Raw genomic sequence first — 18,539 nt, forward strand, 5'->3', positions numbered from 1 at the left:
AAAAAGAGAAATAAAGGAAAATATGAAAAAATATTTAAAGGAGAGGGAGGAAAAATAGAGGAAAAAAAGGAAAAACAAAAAAGGGAAAAGGGAAAAATTAAAAAAGGGGAAAATGGGAAAAGGAAAAAGAGAAAGGAAAAAAGGAAGAATAGGAAAAAGGAAGAAACGGGGGGAAGAATAAGGGGGAAAAGGAAGGAGAAAAAGGAAAAAAGGGAAAGGGAAAAAGAAAAAGGAAAAAAGGAAAAAAGGAAAAAAGGAAAAAAGGAAAAAAGGAAAAAGAGGAAAAAAGGAAAAAAAGGAAAAAAGGAAAAAAAGGAAAAAAGGAAAAAAGGAAAAAAGGAAAAAGGGAAAAAGGGAAAAAGGGAAAAAGGGAAAAAGGGAAAAAGGGAAAAGAAAAAGAAAAAGAAAAAGAAAAAGAAAAAGAAAAAGAAAAAGAAAAAGAAAAAGAAAAAGAAAAAGAAAAAGAAAAAGAAAAAGAAAAAGAAAAAGAAAAAAAAAGAAAAAGAAAAAGAAAAAAGGCAAGGAAGATAACATGGGAAAAGAGAAAAAAAAACAAAAAAGGAAAAAGTTAAAAAGAGGGAAATAAAGGAAAAAAGGAATTTTAGAACAGGAGAAAGCAAAGGAACAATGAAAAAAAGAAAAAAATGAAAAATGAAAAAAGAGGAAAAGGAAAAAGAGAAAAAAGTTCAAAGGGAAGAAAATGATGGAATGGTGAAAAAAGGAAAGAGAAAAGAGGAAAAAGAAAGTAAAAGAGAAAAACAAAGGAAAAGGGAAAAAGGGAAAGGAGGGCAGGAGATAGGAGTAAAGAAAAAAGGAAAAAGGAGAAAAGGAAAGAGGGGAAAAGAGAAAAAAGGCAAGAAGGTAAAAAAGGAAGACAAAAAAGGAAAAGGAAGATAGATGAAAAGTAAAAGGGGGAAAATCTAGAAAAAGAGAAGAGAAAAAAGACAGAAAAGGCAAAACAAATTAAAGAGGAAAACAAGAAAAGGAAAAGAGGAAAATTATGAAGAAAAAGAAAATAACAAGAAAAAGGGAAAGAGGAAAAAGAGAAAATAAAAATGGGGAAGAAACAGAAATAAGAAATAAGAAACAAAAGAAATAAGGAATAAGAAATAAGAAATAAGAAATAAGAAATGAGAAGAAACGAGAAATAAGGCAAAAATAAAAAAATAGATTTAAAAAATAAAAATAAACAAATAAAAATAAAAAATAAAAAGCAAAGGAAGACAGAAGACAGGAGTGATTTTTCCCCACTGTCTGTCTCTCAGGAAGGAGGGGAGCACCAGGAACAGGGAAGATTAATCCCCATCTTTGCCCCAAAGAGGTGTCATTGTTTTTAAAGCCTCTAAACCAGTCCAGAACAGAAACTGGATTATGCTGGGCCAGATGTCAGGGCTGCTCCGAAACAATCCGTGTTGTGCATCTCATCCCAGCCTCATTAAAGGGATTAAAAGTACTTCCTATAGAAACAAAAAATACGGATTTCCAAATGGGAGTTACTGTTCCCTCCTGCCTGTAACAGCTCCAATCCCAGCAGATGAATTTCACTTTAATGAGATGTCATTTTGGAGAATGGTTTAACATCCCTTCAAAAAAAATCCGAGGTCTAAAACCTCGTCAAACCACGTCGGGATTATTAAAAGAAAATTTACCACACAGACAAAATAAAATCAAACAAAATAGGAGCCGCCAATTCACAGAATCCATGACACGGCCGTTTTTAAATGTGATGGAAAAGGCTTTCCAAGTTATCTGCTTAACCACAGGCTTTCTGTTTACTTCTCACTTTCATGTCAAATGAATTTGGGAAGAAAAAAATTGACAGGAACTTTAAGGCCATTCGTCACATTCCGACTCCGTTTGCAGATTAACACGGCAAAAGCTGGGAAGGAGGAGGAGGGATTTTATCATCTTGATAAAAGGAAATTAACTCCCGGTGTCCCAACCTCTGCCCTCTGCTCACGATTCTCTTGCCTCTGTGCGGGAAGTTCCCAGGGTAATCGGGACCAGGAAGTAAAATCCCACGGAGCATCATCCCAATTAAATAAACAACATAAAAAGCTGCGCTTGAAACCCCCCAAAACTGGGTGATTTAACTACTTGCGCTACTTTAAGCAGTGTCTGGCTCACAAAATACATCCAGCTTATGCTCCAAACTGGTCTGTGGGAGGTTAGGATCCCACCTCTCAGACCCTAAAAGGTATAGACTGGTGGAAAAAAATAAATGGATCAAGGAGAGAAGACAGCATTTGCTGAGATCTTTAAAATGCCCATCCCTGTCTGCTCACAATATATAGGAACATTGATTAAAGCCTCTCCCGTCGGAGCGCTCGGCAATTTTCCGCTGTGGAAGCCGACGTTAACAGTTTTCCTTGTTTTCTCTGCAACTTTTGAGATGATGCCCCAGAACCAGAAAAATACGGATTTGCTCCATCTACTGTGAATTACGGCCCCAAACTCTGCTCTCTGTTCTCAGCTCTAACTGCTGACCATCCAGGATCATGAGCAAAGAATCCCAGAAAAGTCTGGGTTGGAAGGGGCATTAAAAACCATTGAATTCCAACCATGGACAGGGACACCTTCCACTGTCCCAGGCTGCTCCAAGCCCCATCCAACCTGGCCTGGAATACTTCCAGAGATAGGGTAGTTACAACTTTCCTGGACAACCTGAGACTGGGTCTCACCACCGCCCCAATCCAACTTGTGTTATACAACAAGCAACCAACGTATCCCAGGCACTTCCCAGCAGTTCCCAGAGGTGTCACAGTTCTTGGGTGACCCCATCCCATTTCCTGAATGGATGGATTTCTTAAGGACCCTCAGAGTGCAGCCTAAAAGCTCAGAAGTGATGGAATTAATCTGGTTTACCCATTACTGTCCATCACTGGGATTATGGTGGATGACTTGCTGCAGACCCTGACTGCTCCGATCTCCAACACAACAAGAGGAAGATGGAAAGGATGAGAAAGATTCCCCAAAATTCCCAAGGATACGTTCTCCTCCTCAAAAGAGAGGGGATATATTGAGTTTTCACGTTCATTTCATCCATGGCAAGTGAACCATACCACTCTGTGGGAATGAGGCACAGGAACTGGAATGCATCCAATGGGCAACATGGGACTCTATTCCATAACTCAAGATCCCTGTTCCACTGGATTCCCATGGATTTAGGGAGAAAGGGTTAATTACACACTAACAGCACACCAGGACTGGCACCTGTGGCTCCACTCACTCCAGAATAACATGGAAAATAATCTTCCACAGAGGGGAAACCAAGTGCCCTTCTCCACCACACGATCCCGTTGTCTCAAGGCAGTGATATCACTTCCGCAGGGAAACTTGCAACAACACTCAAGGAATGTCAGAAAAATTGAAAGTAAAATCAGGAAGGCTTCCGTGGGAATGGATGATGGGCTGTGTGAAATGGATGGTCCCATCCCATGGAAGTGTTCAAGGCCAGGCTGGATAGCGATTGGAAAAACTTGGTCCAGTGGAAGGCATCCCTGCCCATGGCGGGGCTGGGGACTGGGGGGGACGGGGGGGGTTGGACCAGATGCTCTTCCAAGGTCCCTTCTAAACCAAACCATTCCATGATTCTCTGAACTGGATCATGAGTTGGGTCATCTGGTTGGCAATTGGTATCGAAAAGATGTTGTTAAGGGAGCAAAAGGAAATTGGAAACCCAAAACCACCCACTGTGAAGGAAAGGAAGGGATGGGACAAAGAGGGTGGTGTGTCCAAGTGACCTGGAACCCAATATCCCAACCTCCTGCAGAGGATGACTGGAAGGGATGGTGGTTCCTCCTCCTTGGATGCTCAGCTGCATCTCCCCGGTGGCTGAACCCCATTTCAAAATCTGCATCGCTCACTTTCAGCTCGAATCCCTAAAGGCTTCAGATCTTTGGAACCTGGGGGGAAAATCCTTGCAATCACCATACCACAGAATCATTTAGGCTGGAAGAGGCCATCAAGTCCAAACTTTAACCAATCACCACCTTGTCAACCAGACCAGAGCTCTGAGTGTCACATCCAGTCATTTCTTGAAAACCTCCAGGGATGGTGACAACTGTTTCCGTCTTAATCTGTTCAATGTGCTCCAGGCCACAGAACAGAACAAAAGAGAAGAAAATAAAAGGAAAAAAAGAAAACTAAACTAAACTACATGAGCGAATCCTCCACTGACGAGTTCCTTTCTCCTGAGCTGGCATTTCTCTGACAAATGTTGGATTATCTTGTTCTTTACTTATTTATAGTGCTGGAGGGGTAGGATTGTCCCTCAAGAGGCACCGCAAAGTTTTCAGGAAGAAATATCAGAGTTTCCCCAGCAGTGCCAGACACAATTCATTATTTGCAGACAGGTGACTTTTGTTTTCCACACTTGCAGCAGGATTTGAGAAGAAAACTCTTCAAAGTGGGTCAGTGTCTCATTCCCCCGCTGGGGGGTCTATAAGCTCAACTCAAAGGGCTCTCTGCTCCCAAAAATGTGTCTTAAAAGTGGTTCTGGCTCTCTAGAGGGAGAACTGGAGTCTTCTGAAGTAGTTTATGGAATCCCAGAATATTCTGAGTTGGAAGGGACATGCAAGGATCATCTAGTCCAACTCCTTGTCCTGCACAGGACACCTCGAAAATCATACCCTGTGCCTGAGAGTGTTGTCCAAATGCTCCTTGAGCTCTAGAAGCTTTGAGACCACTCCCCATGGAGATCCAACTTCTCTGGGAAACCTGTGCAAGGGCCTCACCACCCTCACAGGGAAGAACTTCCTCCTGATATCCAATCTAACATTATTTATTTTCAGCGGAAAGCCATTCCCTCTTGTCCTGTCACTCCTTGCAAAAATTCCCTCTCCATCTTTCCTGTCAGCCCCTTCAGGCACTGGAAGGCTGCAGTGAGGTCATTCTAAAGCTTCTCTTCTTCAGGCTGGGCAATTCCAGTTCTCTCAGCCTTTCCTTGTGGGAAAGGTGGTCCATCCCTCTGATCATCAATCCCAGAAGGCTTCTGCTGCCTGTGGGCAAGGTCTATGACCTGTGGACATCCCATTTTTCTGGTGGCCACATCCACATGGACAATGGAAAGAGGTTGGAAGCAGGAGAACATCACTACCAAATCTCAGCACAACACTGCATCCATCCCAACTCCTCCATGGCAAATGCTTCTTCCCTTTCCCAGCAGAGGGAGGCTGTGAGGAGAGAGGACACCTCCCTCCATGATTTTTAAAGGATGACCAATCTCAATGTCAGCAGGAGCAACCAAAATTTAAGGCCAGCAAATCGCAGCCCTTGTGAGCTGTGCTCCCAGCACAGCCGCAGGAGATAAGGGGGAGGAGTGAAAAGGAGAATCAATAAATCTTAACCTCATTCACAATGATCTGGAGCTCTTATTAAGTAAATTAATTTAAGTTAATTTAACTCGATCATGACTCCCGATCACAGTGATTTAGTGAGGGGGAAATTGCATTAGGAAAGGCCACACTCACCAGATAGAAGAACGGAAGAAAATTAGATCCACTTAGCAATGTGAATTAATATGGAAATAGCAGGTGTAAATTTCACCTTATCAAGAGAGTGAAAATTATCTTCATAAATTTGGAGAAATAGGCCCCGAGTTGCTTATAAATCTATTTAAAACAAAAATATTACAAAAAGTGGAGTAAAATTAATTTAAAATATACTCCCATCTATCGCCTCGAAGAAAAGTCAGCACCAGGGCCAAGTTTAATGCAACCCAGCAAGAAGGGGAGGATGGAATTCATTCCCAAGGGATTGACATCAGGTACCTCCAGCAACTCTTCCTGCCACTCATTTGCCAAAGCAACATCCCTCTTTGTCTTAGTCTGGAGATTTCGGTATTTACTGGCAAAAACAGCGACATCCTGGATCTCCCATCAAAGTAAAACCCTGGCACATTACTTCCAGATAGCCAAAAACCTGGACTTCATGGAAGAAATTGCTCCTTAGTGCCAGCTGGGAACCAGTTTGGGAGTAGCACCGGAGGGCAGCACCACCAGTTGACATCCCAGTGCTGGCTTAAGGAGAAGAGGGTATTAAAAATACCAAATTATTATAAAAACATCACAATTATTAAAGTGAAAAATATAAATATTAAAAATAATTGACTACTCAGTACATAAAATAAAACTGAGGTGACTAAAGGGATGTCCCACCATCACCAGAGCTTCTCCTTGTTTTGGGAAGAGCAAAGAAAAACAGGAAAAAAGCAGATCCTGGTGTGTTGCTTGTGACAGATCCAAGACGATGATAGGAACGATGGAGCAAAAAATCCTGTAAAAACTCCAGGAGAAGAATTTGCCATGTGCTTCCTCCAGACAGGCTGGATGATTGATCACCCCCAACGAAGGTAATTGGTAGACGGAGATTTATGGCTTCTTTAAAACATAATTGTTTTAATTTGCTGATGGCATTTTATCAAGATTTGTCTGAAGCAGCTGTAAGATCTAAACTACACCAATTTAATGAAGTCGAAGATTAATACAGAGAAAATGATCCTACAAGTGGGAGCTCCCAGCCAATCTCGGCAGAACGAGGTTGTTCCTTGGAAAATCACCACTGGGTTGAGCAAGAGCCACCACAGTGATCCCAGACATTCCTGCTCTAAATTCCATGCCTGAAGCTTTTCTCCTCCTTGATTCTCACCAGGGATCCTCCATCAACCATCTAGATCTGGAGTACTAAGGTGTGAAGGAAGAAGCTGAGCCCAACAGTTTGAGGATGACTCATTTTCTATCAATTAAAGCTGAAGGCCACAGAATCATGGAATGGTTTGAACTGAGAGCAACCTTCAAAACTATCTTGTTTCCACCTCCTGCCATGAGCAATGTCACCTTCCACTATCCCAGGTTGCTCCAACCTGGCCTTGGACACTTCTAGGGTGGTGAGGCCCTGGCACAGTTTTCCCAGGGAAGCTGTGGCTGCCACATCTCTGGAAGTGTCCAAGACCAGGTTGGAGCAGCCTGGGATAGTGGAAGGTGTCTCTGCCCATGGCATGGGGTTGGAACTCAAGGATCTTCAAGGTCCCTTCCCACCCAACCATCCTGCAATTCCATGAAATTGCAGGATGATGGAGCAAGCAAAAAATAATGCAGCTTCTTTCTGGAAAAAGAAATACAGGAATTTGGTCCCAAGGATGTGCAAACTGAGGTGGCACCTCCAAGTTACTGAAGGAAAAAGCCCAGAACAAAAGGATATCTATGGATCTCAGGGATGATACCCAGTTGGGAAAATACCACAGGCAAAGATTGCGAAGACAAAGGAGGAGGTGGCGCAGGTAAGGTTGACCATGAGCCCAAAATTATCTCAGTTTCCATACTGGAAGAAGCACTTTGAAACCAGTAGAGCACAGGAGATAAGGAGTTTCTGAACAAAGAGCTTGGAAAGCAGACAAAATAATTGACCCAACCTTTTTTCCCAACCTCTCTCTTTATCCCATACTTTGCTTAATCACCCCAAACTCTTCCAAAACCAAAACCAACCGTCCCTTCAGATACCAAACTGTGAATCCCAAAATTCACTTTTAAACGGAAATATCAGGCAAAGTCAGGCTTTAAAAACAGTCACCACAATTTTTATCCCTCCACAGCTCTACCATAAAAGCCACCAATCCTCAGGGCATTGCTGGGGAATGACTTTTGGCAGAAATCACCTGGAACAGGGAGAAGAACAAAGCCAGAGAAGAGCAGAGCAGGCTCTCTTTGCCCAAAATATTACCCATGACTCCTGGCAGTTCAAGGGGAGGACAAGTTATTCCTGACCTAAAAATAGCTAAAACCTGTCTTTTCACCAAACCCATCACTTCTAATCACTTCTTGCTTAATAGAATTAATTATTTTAATGACCGTCCTGCTTCTACACAAGTTCCACATCTTGTCTTGGCCTCTGGGATGCTCCCTGGAAATATCTCAACCTCTATGGATTTAGGAATATTCCAACTCAATGTTACAGCACCTTCACTGCCTCCTTTCTCCATGCAATGCCAAAATATTTCCAGATGTTTCACCCATCTAGATAATTGGGAATAAATGAGCTTGGGAGAGCACCTACATCCTGTCATAAGTTTGGAGCATCCAGTATGCTCCCTTTCATCACCAACATCCACACGTTTATTCATCCTCTTTTCAGCTTATTTAACTGCTCCATGGAAACAATTAATTCCAGGGGGGAATACAAAGGAAGCCAAAGGCATAAGCTGTTGGCACCAGCTCAGGATAACACAATTCCTAATATGATTTTACACTGTAAGTCAATAAACTCAGAATAGACCAAACAAAGAGACAAATTAAACAGCAAAGATGCAACAGAAAAACACTGAGCCAATGTGGGAGTTCCTGTAGCTCCCACATCCCAACCAGCTGCATTCCAAGGATGGAAGAATTACCTGGATGTCACAGGGCGCCTGGTCTTCCAGGTGGGAATGGGGCTGGTGAAGGATGATAAGGCTGGAGACACCACGCTCTTCTTCACGATCCTGTAACGTGTCTTTATCACCTTGTTGGCTGGGGAGCCCCTTACGAAGTGGAAGTTGGATCCTAGGAGAAAAAACATGGAAAAACATAGAAATTCAAGAGTGGATGGGCACAGTAGGGATCTCATTGATATTCTCACAGAACCATGGAATTGTTAAGGTTGGAAAAGACCTTTAAGATCATCAAGTTCAATAACTGTTGGTTCCACATCCAACTTTTTAGCACCTGAAAAAAGGGGTGAAGTTTCAGGAATGGGACCACTATGGCTGATGGTAACAGAAAGGTCTTGATGGGCTTGGGACTGGCTTCACCAGTCCATCAGCAAAACTCCACCACAGGAATTGTGGATTCACCAACAACACCTTGATCCCAACATCCACACTGGAAATATATGTATGCCTTTAATCCTTGGCATTTTCATCATATTTTTCACCCCCAGAAGTGTGGAAGTCCAGGTTGGATAGGGCTTAGAGCAAACTGGAAAATTCCTCCCATGGACAGGGAACTGGATGAGTTTTAAGCTCCTTTCCAACCCTACTCATTCCCAGACTATCTATGTTGCAGGATGATCTACATCCTGGGTTATACCATGAAATGTTTTGTGCAATTAACAGTTCTATGTTTGACTGTGGTTTTCCTGGAGCCGTCTTTTTTTCCCCAAGCTTTCAGGAATGCACCTAATTGCCCGACTTTTATAACATACAGCTGTAACTGCCCAGATAATTAAAGCTGACACTCCATGCTGAGCCTCGGTCTCTGGGTTTTATAACTGATTTAAAGGGCCGGCTGTTTTTCTTGGAGATCCTCTCATTAAAATTATGAGAGAGGCTGGGAGGGGAAAAGTGGGATCGTTATTTTCACTGAAAACGTTAGACCCATCCCCATGTTTGTCTCTGTGAGACGAGGGAGAATAAGGTGAATTCCCAGGTAAATTAGGAAAAATAGGGAAATACATTTTAGAGCTGACACCATTCCCTAGAAAGGAGAAAACAGCTCCCCCATTTCCCTGCAACAGTGGCAACATCAATCCACAGCCTTACAGTTTCATGCAAGGAATATTTTCCTTCCTGAGTACTCCCAACGAGTTGATGACTTGTATTGGCTTTGGGAGGGATCAGGCAACACAAATACCCATTCCCAAATTCACCAAAAAAGTTATAACCCCTGGTAATGGGAAAAGGTAAAAACCAGGCTCTGCCATGACTGAAAAATCACTGGAATTTTTCATGGTAAAGATGAGGCTCACAACATTCCGCAACCTGAACCCAGGGGATAAATCATGGATCTAAAGTTCTCTTCCAGTAGAAACCATTTAATGATTCAATAACTGGAGGAACTGCAGCCACTTTAGAGGTGAGGCAGTTCAGAGATCACTTTAGAGGTGAGGCAAGAACAGAGAGAGGAGAGAACGTGGGAAGCAAATGGGATTTCATTGCTCTTTCCCTACCCCAGGATTTTTTTTGTAGCAGAACAACTTCTTCAGGGCAGTGACCAAACCTCTGTGTGGGCTTTTAAAACCTTTGCAAGGCTGAAACTCTAATTACAATTAAAATTGCTCCCAAGTACTGGCAAACTTGAAGCTTTTTCCTTCAGGGAACTATACTTAGGACAGGAAAACAGGGACAACAAAAGGACAGAGCTGCCAAGCCCTGCAGGGACCAACACCACACACATGATGAAATCCCAGCTATGGTGATGGTGGGACTGTCCTGGAATCATGGACTCATTGAATGGTTTGAGTGACCTTGAAGACCATCCAGTTCCACCTCCTGCCATGGGCAAGGACACCTTCCACCATCCCAGGCTGCTCCAAACCCTGCCCAGCATGGCCTTAGACATTTCCAGGGATGGAGCAGCCACAGCTTCTCTGGGCAACTTGTGCCAGGGCGTCCCCACCCTCACAGGGAAGAATTCCTTCCCAATATCCCACCTAAATCTGCCTTCTGACACTTTTGTCACCCAGAACACACCCAACCTCTCACAGACACAGCACCAACCACATACCCAAAGCACTTCTATCCCACTGGGGAAGGGATGAGAGCCACAATCCTATATCCTCCCCGACCACCAAAAGCACAAGTTGCCCCTTTCCCTCCTCCACTCCAACCTGACGGAACAACTAAGCTGGGAATTCACTGGATACATAATTAACATTCTTTTTGCCCCCACGCAAGCTAAAGCTGCCACCAATCAACCCAGAACTGCATCAAACTCCTGTCTGACAAGAAAGAGAGGTCCCAAATTATTGCAGGCATCCCCCTCCTCCTCCTTCCCCAAAACAGGCTGGCACCTGGTAAACTCTATTCCCAGAGGTAATTGGATGGTGTATTCATTCCGAAGCTGCTCCTTGGAAAGTGCCTGATGCGCGACTCTGGCATTAACCACCTCCTCAAAGAGCTTCTCCGAAGAGCTCCGTTTTCTATTATTACTTGCTAGCTGAGGGGTTTTGTGTAGATAATCATGTTATTTAGACAGGATGTTGGTTTAATTCCCTTCATTACAGGCTCCCAGGGTTGTAATTTTTTCCTCTCCGCGTGATGTATTCCCCGTGGCACATTTCACTCAAATCAAACACTTCATGCTTTTATTACAAACAATACCCCAGCGTCCCCCGTTATCAGCCCGGCGCACACATCCCCACTCCTCGCCGCGATCCAGAGGTCACTTCTAATGACTAATCGATCTCATTAGCTTTCCTAATTAAAAACTTTACTACCGCCATGGAAGACAAACTACAAAAAAACTGCTTGCATCATATTCGAATGGGATATGAGCATCATTTATCAGCCAGGGCCGCACGCTGCTGAGCTTGGGGCTTTCTGCAGAGCCGTGAATCCCGTGGGCGCCGCTTGCGCCTCCCGTTCCCAGGGAAAAAAAAAAATCAAATCCTGGTGTAAACTCTAAATGCAGAATTGTAAAGGTTGGAAAAGACCTCTAAGGTCATCAACCCAGGGCTGCCAAGGCCACCACTAAACCATGTCCCCAAGTGCCACATTCACACGGCTTTTAAATGCCTCAAGGGATGGTGATTCCACCACTTCCCTGGGGAGCCCCTCAAGCATCCCTTCAGTGAAGAAATTTTTCCTAATATCCAAACAAAATTTCCTCTGGTACAACTTAAGGCTGTTACCTCTTGTCAAATGCTGACCTTAAGATAGGGAATTTGTTGCCAAAATCTCTTAGAAGGGTGCTTCAAGCAGGAAAGATCCAGGAGCCACCAGCACACTCATCCCTTAGGAAAGGGGTTGGATGCAATTTCGTCTCTTATTTTCCTAAGAGAAGTACCAGGAATTGGCCCCGTGGGGAAGCTGAAGCAGGGAGGGCATAAAAAGAGTTCACTCCTGCAGTATTTCACCTGGAGAAGAGTCTGGAGAAACCTTATTTTAAAAGAGGCTTAAAAGAAAGATGGGAAATTACTTTGGACAAGATCCTGAAGTGACAGGACAAAAGGGAATGGCTTCCCACTGCCAGAGGGCAGGGTTAGGTGGAATTTTGGGAAGGAATTTTTCCATGTTTGGGTGGGGAGGCCCGGGCACAGGTTGTCCAGAGAAATTGCAGAGAAACTGTAGCTGCCCCATCCATGGATTGGGTGGGGCTTGGAATAACCTGATCTAGTGAAAGATGTCCCTAAAAGCCATGTTGATGGGGCACCTGGGGACAGAGTTTAGTGGTGGCCTTGGAAGTGCTGGGTTAACATTTGGATTTGAAGATTTCAGAGTTCTTTTTCAGCCTTAATGATTATTCCATGATTCTGTGATCCTAAATTCATGAGGCAAGAGGAAGATGATGCTGCTCAGGAGGGATTAGGGAAACCACAATATTGGTGGAGTAAATCCTGTTCTGATACTGGTGGGAAAAAGGAAGTTAAAATAAGCAAGGGAAACTTCAGGAGGGCAGATTCCCAAATCCAAGAGATTATTACTGCTTTTGGAAAAGGATATGGGATAGAAAAGCTTCCTGTATGGGCACAGGAAAAGAACTAAATTAAGTCATTAAGTCTCCCATTGTCAATCCTTGGCCACCACAACCCTTCCCGTGTGTCTCCATCAGGGCTCAGTGCCGAACTGTGCCGTTAATCCCGATCGGAGGCGAGACGGGAAGCAGTGAGTGACAGGTACATTGATCTTCCAGCACTCTGAAGTGAGAGGAGAGCAGGGATGAATGCAAATGGTGGAGCAGAAGCTGAACCTTGGATACGATGCCAAGATTGTCCCCCAGCACCAGGAAAAACCTCTGATAAAAAAACAAATTGCTCTTTCCAAACAGGCACGAGGCAAAAAAAAAAAAAAAAAAAAAAAAAAAAAAAAAAAAAAAAAAAATTAAGGACTATTAGGACACATGTGAAGGAGCCACCAGCATGTCCCAGCTCCTGACAAGGGGTAAAAATCTCACACTTGGAACCCAAAGCAGCTCCAAAAAGAACTGAAAATCTCTGCTAAAGGCTTTTCTGGAAGCAAACACTTCCCAACTTCCACTATGAAGATGAATCCCTCACCATGGGATTTGCTTCCTGGAAGAGAAGATTCAGTAAAACCCACCATAATCCTCAAATCCCAGAAGGAAGAGGATGCTCAACCAAAGAAATCCCAGGCTGCAGCAGGACCATTGCACACATCCAATGATGCTCTAGGATGATATGGGATCAAACCTCCCTCTTTTCCATGGGAAAAGGCATCCCTGACTCAAAACAACTTGCTGCTGGCTTCCTTTATGGGGAGTTTGGGATGAGCAGTGTCAAGGCATGGAATGAGGCCCCCACATCTGCTCCTTGTAAAATCCCTGCAAGACCATATCCTAATGGATCTGATCCTTCTGCAGTGTCTCCCACCTCATGGATGAAGGGCAGGTGGGGGAGGAGCTTCTCAGGACTTTAGTAAGAAGGTCCAAGGGCAAATTTGGGGGCAGCACAGGAGTTTGCAGCCAGGAGCAACCACAACAGCAAAAGCACCATGGGAAACTCCAAAGGCCAGGATAGACCAGCCTCACTCCCACTGCAACAGCAGATTACAGGGATTGGGAATCCCAATCACTGCCTTTCACATCAACTGAGAGACAGATTGCTCCAAGCCCCATCCAACCTGGCTGTGGACACTTCCAGAAATCCAGGGACAGCCACAGCTTCTCTGGGAATTCCATTCCCCCCCCCTCACCACCCTCACAGGGAAGAATTCCTTCCCAATATCCCATCTATCCCTGCCCTCTGGCAGTGGCAAGACATTCCCCCATTCTCCTGTCCAAAGTCCCTCTCTGGCTCTCTTGCAGCCCCTTCAGGCACTGGAAGGGGCTCCATGAATCCTTCTCTTCTCCAGTCTCAGACTTCAGCTCATCATTAGGTGCAGTGTGGAAAAACACCCAAACCTTCTGAGGATTATCCCCAGCACTGCTTGCTTCCCTGGATGAGAAAACCTGGATGGGAAGGGAAGAGCAATGGAGGGAAAAACTGAGAAAGACACAGAGAAGTTGAGATAAAACAAGAATCATGGAATGGTTTGGGTTGGAAGGGACCTTTAACACAATGGAGTTCCAACCCTCTGCCACGGGCAGGGACATCTTTCACTACACTAGGTTGCTCCAAGCATTTGGAAATTACCTTCAACAGGGATAAATCCATAGGAAACCTGAATAAAGTTCCACCACAGCTTCTCCACCCAAAAGCAAATACTTCTGGTGTTTCCCATCCCACCACACCTGGATGGCATCACCCCTAAGCCACACGGCTCTGACACCTTTTGTCCTGGCTGCCAACTTGGCCAAGTCCCTGGAGTTAACAAAAGCTTTGGGATTACTGTAATGCTGTTAGGAATTCAGTGTGAAAGCAGACACCAGTATTAGGGATGATTATCCTGGAGCAGGTTCAATATGTTCCCACAGAATGGCACAGCAAGAGGTTAATTATGTTGCGACTGGAATCAGCTTCCAAAAGGGCCATCCTTGGGTTTAAGAGGGGAATTCAATTTTCACACTCATTCAGTTCCGAGCTCTTTCAAGAGCAACGGCTCTTTATGCCAGCGTGTAAACGATGCTTTATGATCATGAACTGCTGCTTAATAGGAAATAAATCCAATTGATCCAAAGTGCTATACCTGGGACCCAGAGCACAGCAGCTGCTCCGGTGTCACATTTTGAGAGGACGGGAGAAGGGCTGGATTTGGAGCTAAAACATTTTAGAGGGCTCCAAACCAATTGGAAAACTTGCTTAGCACGGCAGCTGCTTTCAGCTGGGAATATTTGGGAAATTAATACCAAAATCAAATCTGTTTGGCAAATTCCATTATGAGGAAGCCCAGTGGCTTGGTCTGGCCAGTGAGTCAGCTGCGGCTGTGGTCAACCTGAAGCCATGGAAAGCAACACTCTAAGTTGGAGACATTGTTTAAATTTAGAGAGAGTTAAAATTTTTTCGCCTGGGGTCATGGGGAGTTACTTATGTAACTAAGAGCTACTTAGGCTGCCCTTTGTGACTGGTTACAACGTTCCTAGAATGTTCCAGGCGAGAGTTTGGCTGCATTCAGGAGAGCTCCTGCGTTATACAGAAGAAAAACAAAGGATTTTCCACCCAAGACCCAGCACCTGCTCTTTTCTTCCACACTGACCCGCCACAATTGTCGCCTGTCCTCACAGGCCTGGGCCAGTGACACGACACTGTTCTGTAAATTGGACAGGAAAAGTGGAAGTTCACCCAGAGTGAGGCTGTGTTGGGCACTGGCACTTGGAGATGAACTGTAAGGGAACACCCATTTTAGCAGGAGAAGTATTAAATTCATGGAATTGTTTGGTTTTGAGGGGGCCTTAAAGATCGCCTTATTCCAAAACCCTTGCCATGGGCAGGGACACCTTCTACCAGACCAGGTTGCTCCAAGCCCTATCCAACTTGGCCTTGGATACTTCCAGGGATGAGGATTCACCACCTCTCTGGGCAGATCCACGTATCCTGCTCAAATAAATGCCGTGGGTCTGGGTCTGCATCCAAAATTTTTGTATCCAGAATTCCTGGGTTTAGGTGAAATATACAGAACTTTTGTTTCCAGGGAATACAGAGTGCATGACCATCACCCAACTCAAAGACAAAAATTCCAGCAGCCAGAAAGGGAGGAATTCTGCCCCTCTGCTCCACTCAGGTGAGACCCCCACCTAGAATTTCACATCCAGCTCTGGGGTCCAACAGCAGACGGATGTGTAGCTGCTGGATCATGTCCAGAGGAGTCCATGGAGATGCTCCAAGGGCTGGAAGCGCTGGGAATGTCCAGCCTGGAGATGGAAAGGTTCCAGGGAGACCTTATTACAGCCTTTAAAAAATCCAAATGTTTAGGAAAGCCCCACCATGCATGGAGATGTCAAGAGGGAACAAAGTGATCCCTGAGCTGTTGAGAAGAAAGAAAGGGAGCAAGGAGAAGAGCATCTGGAAAAGTTGGGGATGGCACAGCCAGGAGAAATCCGACAGTGAGGAAACACTGACAGCAAGCATGACAGGAGAGAAGTAGAAAGAGAAGAAGCAGATGTGAAAGTCACAAAGCTCCAAGAAACTCTCCGGAAAAATGCTGCTGCAAAAGACACTCAGGATCAGTCTCCCAAAAGGCTGAGGACCTGTAATCCCTTTTCAGCCCACTGGTGCAATCCCAACTTCCATCTGCAGCTGGGATGCTGCACAGGACTTATTTTGGTGGATCTGGTTTAGCAGATATAGTGTCTTTGGAGTTTGGGTGTTCCCAGGATGCCACAACATCCTGCATGGAATCATGGAATGGTTTAGGCTGGAAAAGAGCAAAAGAGCACTACGACCATTGAGTCTAACTTCTCCCTCAGCACTACCAAGGCCACTGCTAAACCATGTCCCCAGATGCCACATCCACACATTTTTGAACACTTCCAGGGATGGTAATTCCACCACTGCCAAGGGAGCCTATTCCAACACCTGACCACCTTACCATGAAGAAAATTTTTTCTCCAATATCCAATCTAAACCTCTCATGGCAAAACTAGAGGTCATTTTCTCTTGTCCTTTTCCTTAAGCCCAACTCCCACCTGGTTGCACCTTCCTGTCAGGGAGTTGTGCAGAGCCAGAAAACACCCTCTCAGCCTCCTTTGCTCCCAAGTTGAACCCCTCCACCACCCTCAGCCACTCTTGATGCTCCACACCCTTTCCATCCTTCATGGAATACCATTCCTGGAAGTGTTGAAGAATGTGTGGATCTGGAATTTGGGGACGTGGATTAGTGGTAGCCTTGGCAGTGCTGGGGGAACAGTTGGGACTCAGTGATCTCAGAGGTCTTTACCGACCAAAGCTATCCTACATTTATCCACACAAGAACAATCTGTATCATTTTCCAAAGGGGTCTGGGTCACTTCAGCCCCACCAGCTCCTGGAGCCAGGTGATTTGGGAAGCCATAGAATATATCAGGAAGAACAGTGCCTTTTACTCAGCCCCATCCCAAAACAGAGAGAGAGGCAGAGACAGAGGGGTCCAACAATGTCTTGGTGGGGACAGCAGGACCCATCACCAACCTCCCAGTAACCCCAGTAACCCCACCAGCTCAGTCACATCCTCATCCCCACTGCCAAAAACCCCAGGATGGCCCTTCCAAATGTCACAGTAGCGGAAGAGCCTTCCAAGGATGAGGAGACCCCACGTTATCCACCAGGATTGGCAAGAGGAGGTCACACTGAAGGCTCTGAACACTTTTCCCAGCTCCAGCCCATGTTAAAGAGCCTGAATGGGTCTCTGGAGCATCGGCCCTTGTTCAAACACAACCCTTATTATTATAACAAAAGAGGGTGGTGGGTTTTCCTTCCCCCCTTCCCTCAGTGAATGATTATTAATGTGTTTCCAGGAGCTGGATCCATTCCTCTAAATGAGAGCAGGATGGCAGGAGGAGAGCTGATAAATGCCCTCCTCCCCCCGGCCTCACGGCAGGAGCTGCCAGGGGTGCTCGTTCTAACAAGCTGCAGATGGAAGACAACTGGAATAACAAAGTATGAATTTTTATGAGTCTAATAAATCACTCCACTTTTCCTGCTCTTGATCGTTTCCAGCACTTCAGACACCAGAAAAAGCCCGGCTATAATCAAATGGGTTCAGGGATCTCGTGTTCACGCCTCGCCGTGGCACCGGGAGAGGTGGCTCTGCCTCGGGAAACGACAGGAGCGCCTGGCAGGCTGGAATTCCATTTGCATTTATGCTTTAGGATTGACTTCATTTTTAAAAAAAAAATTATTTAAATTTAACAAGGAAAAATTTGAATCTCTTAGGTATTCCCCACCCTCAAAGCCACTTATCCAACTGAAGGCCACCCAGCTTTTAGCTTTTCTAAGTATCCACTTAAAAAGAACCTGACCCGACTGGCATTCAGCAGAGGAACTTGGATAAACTCAGGGAGATGGGAGGAAAACTTTGCAGGCAGAAGGTTCGTTAAGATCCTTTTAATTCTCCTTTCTAAAGTTTGATATAAAGCAGAACAGGCTCAAAATCCATCCCAATGAGAAAAAAAAGATTCAACTACAAGTTGCAACCACTGAGTAGGTGCACACAGGTTTGCCAAGGGAACTATTTGCAAAGAAGCCAAAAAAAGCATCACATTCATGGAAAGAAAGAATCAGGACGTTGTTTTCCTTACCAAAAAAACTCCTGAAATCTCCCAGACAGAGGAGAATGGAGCTAAAGTCAGACACACCACAATGGTTCCCTGACCATGGAAGGAGGGGTTGGAATGAGATGATCTTTAAGGTCTCTTCCAACTCAAACCATTCCATGATGCCATGAGGTCAAGCAAAGAAGAACCATTGCTCCACATCAGTCTCTCAAGACCAAGCATAGCACAAGGATCTTTGAAACCTGGAAAAAAATCATTCCTTATAATCACAGAATGATTAAGGCTGGAAAAGACCTCCAAGATCCAATTTGTGATCGATCCTCACCTTGTTACCCAGACCAGAGCCCTGAGTGCCACATCCAGTTATTCCTGAAACACCTCTAGGGATGGGGACTCCACCAGCTCCCTGGGCAGCCCCTTCCAATGCTTAACAACCCTTTCCACTAAGAATTTTTTCCTGAAAAGTAATTAATGTTGCAA

General features: G+C 44.8%; 1 protein-coding gene across 1 annotated transcript in view; it reads right to left on the reverse strand.

Annotated features, from left to right (window-relative positions):
* Positions 1–18,539, reverse strand: part of ZC3H3 (zinc finger CCCH-type containing 3) — a 131,283-nt gene that overhangs the window by 69,843 nt on the left and 42,901 nt on the right. The window contains exon 4 of the mRNA XM_062492250.1: positions 8,387–8,537. Within this exon, the coding sequence (XP_062348234.1) occupies positions 8,387–8,537 (151 nt within the window). The remainder of the gene's footprint in view (positions 1–8,386; positions 8,538–18,539) is intronic.

Source organism: Cinclus cinclus, chromosome 1 (genome assembly GCF_963662255.1).
Source record: "Cinclus cinclus chromosome 1, bCinCin1.1, whole genome shotgun sequence".
NCBI lineage: Eukaryota > Metazoa > Chordata > Aves > Passeriformes > Cinclidae > Cinclus > Cinclus cinclus.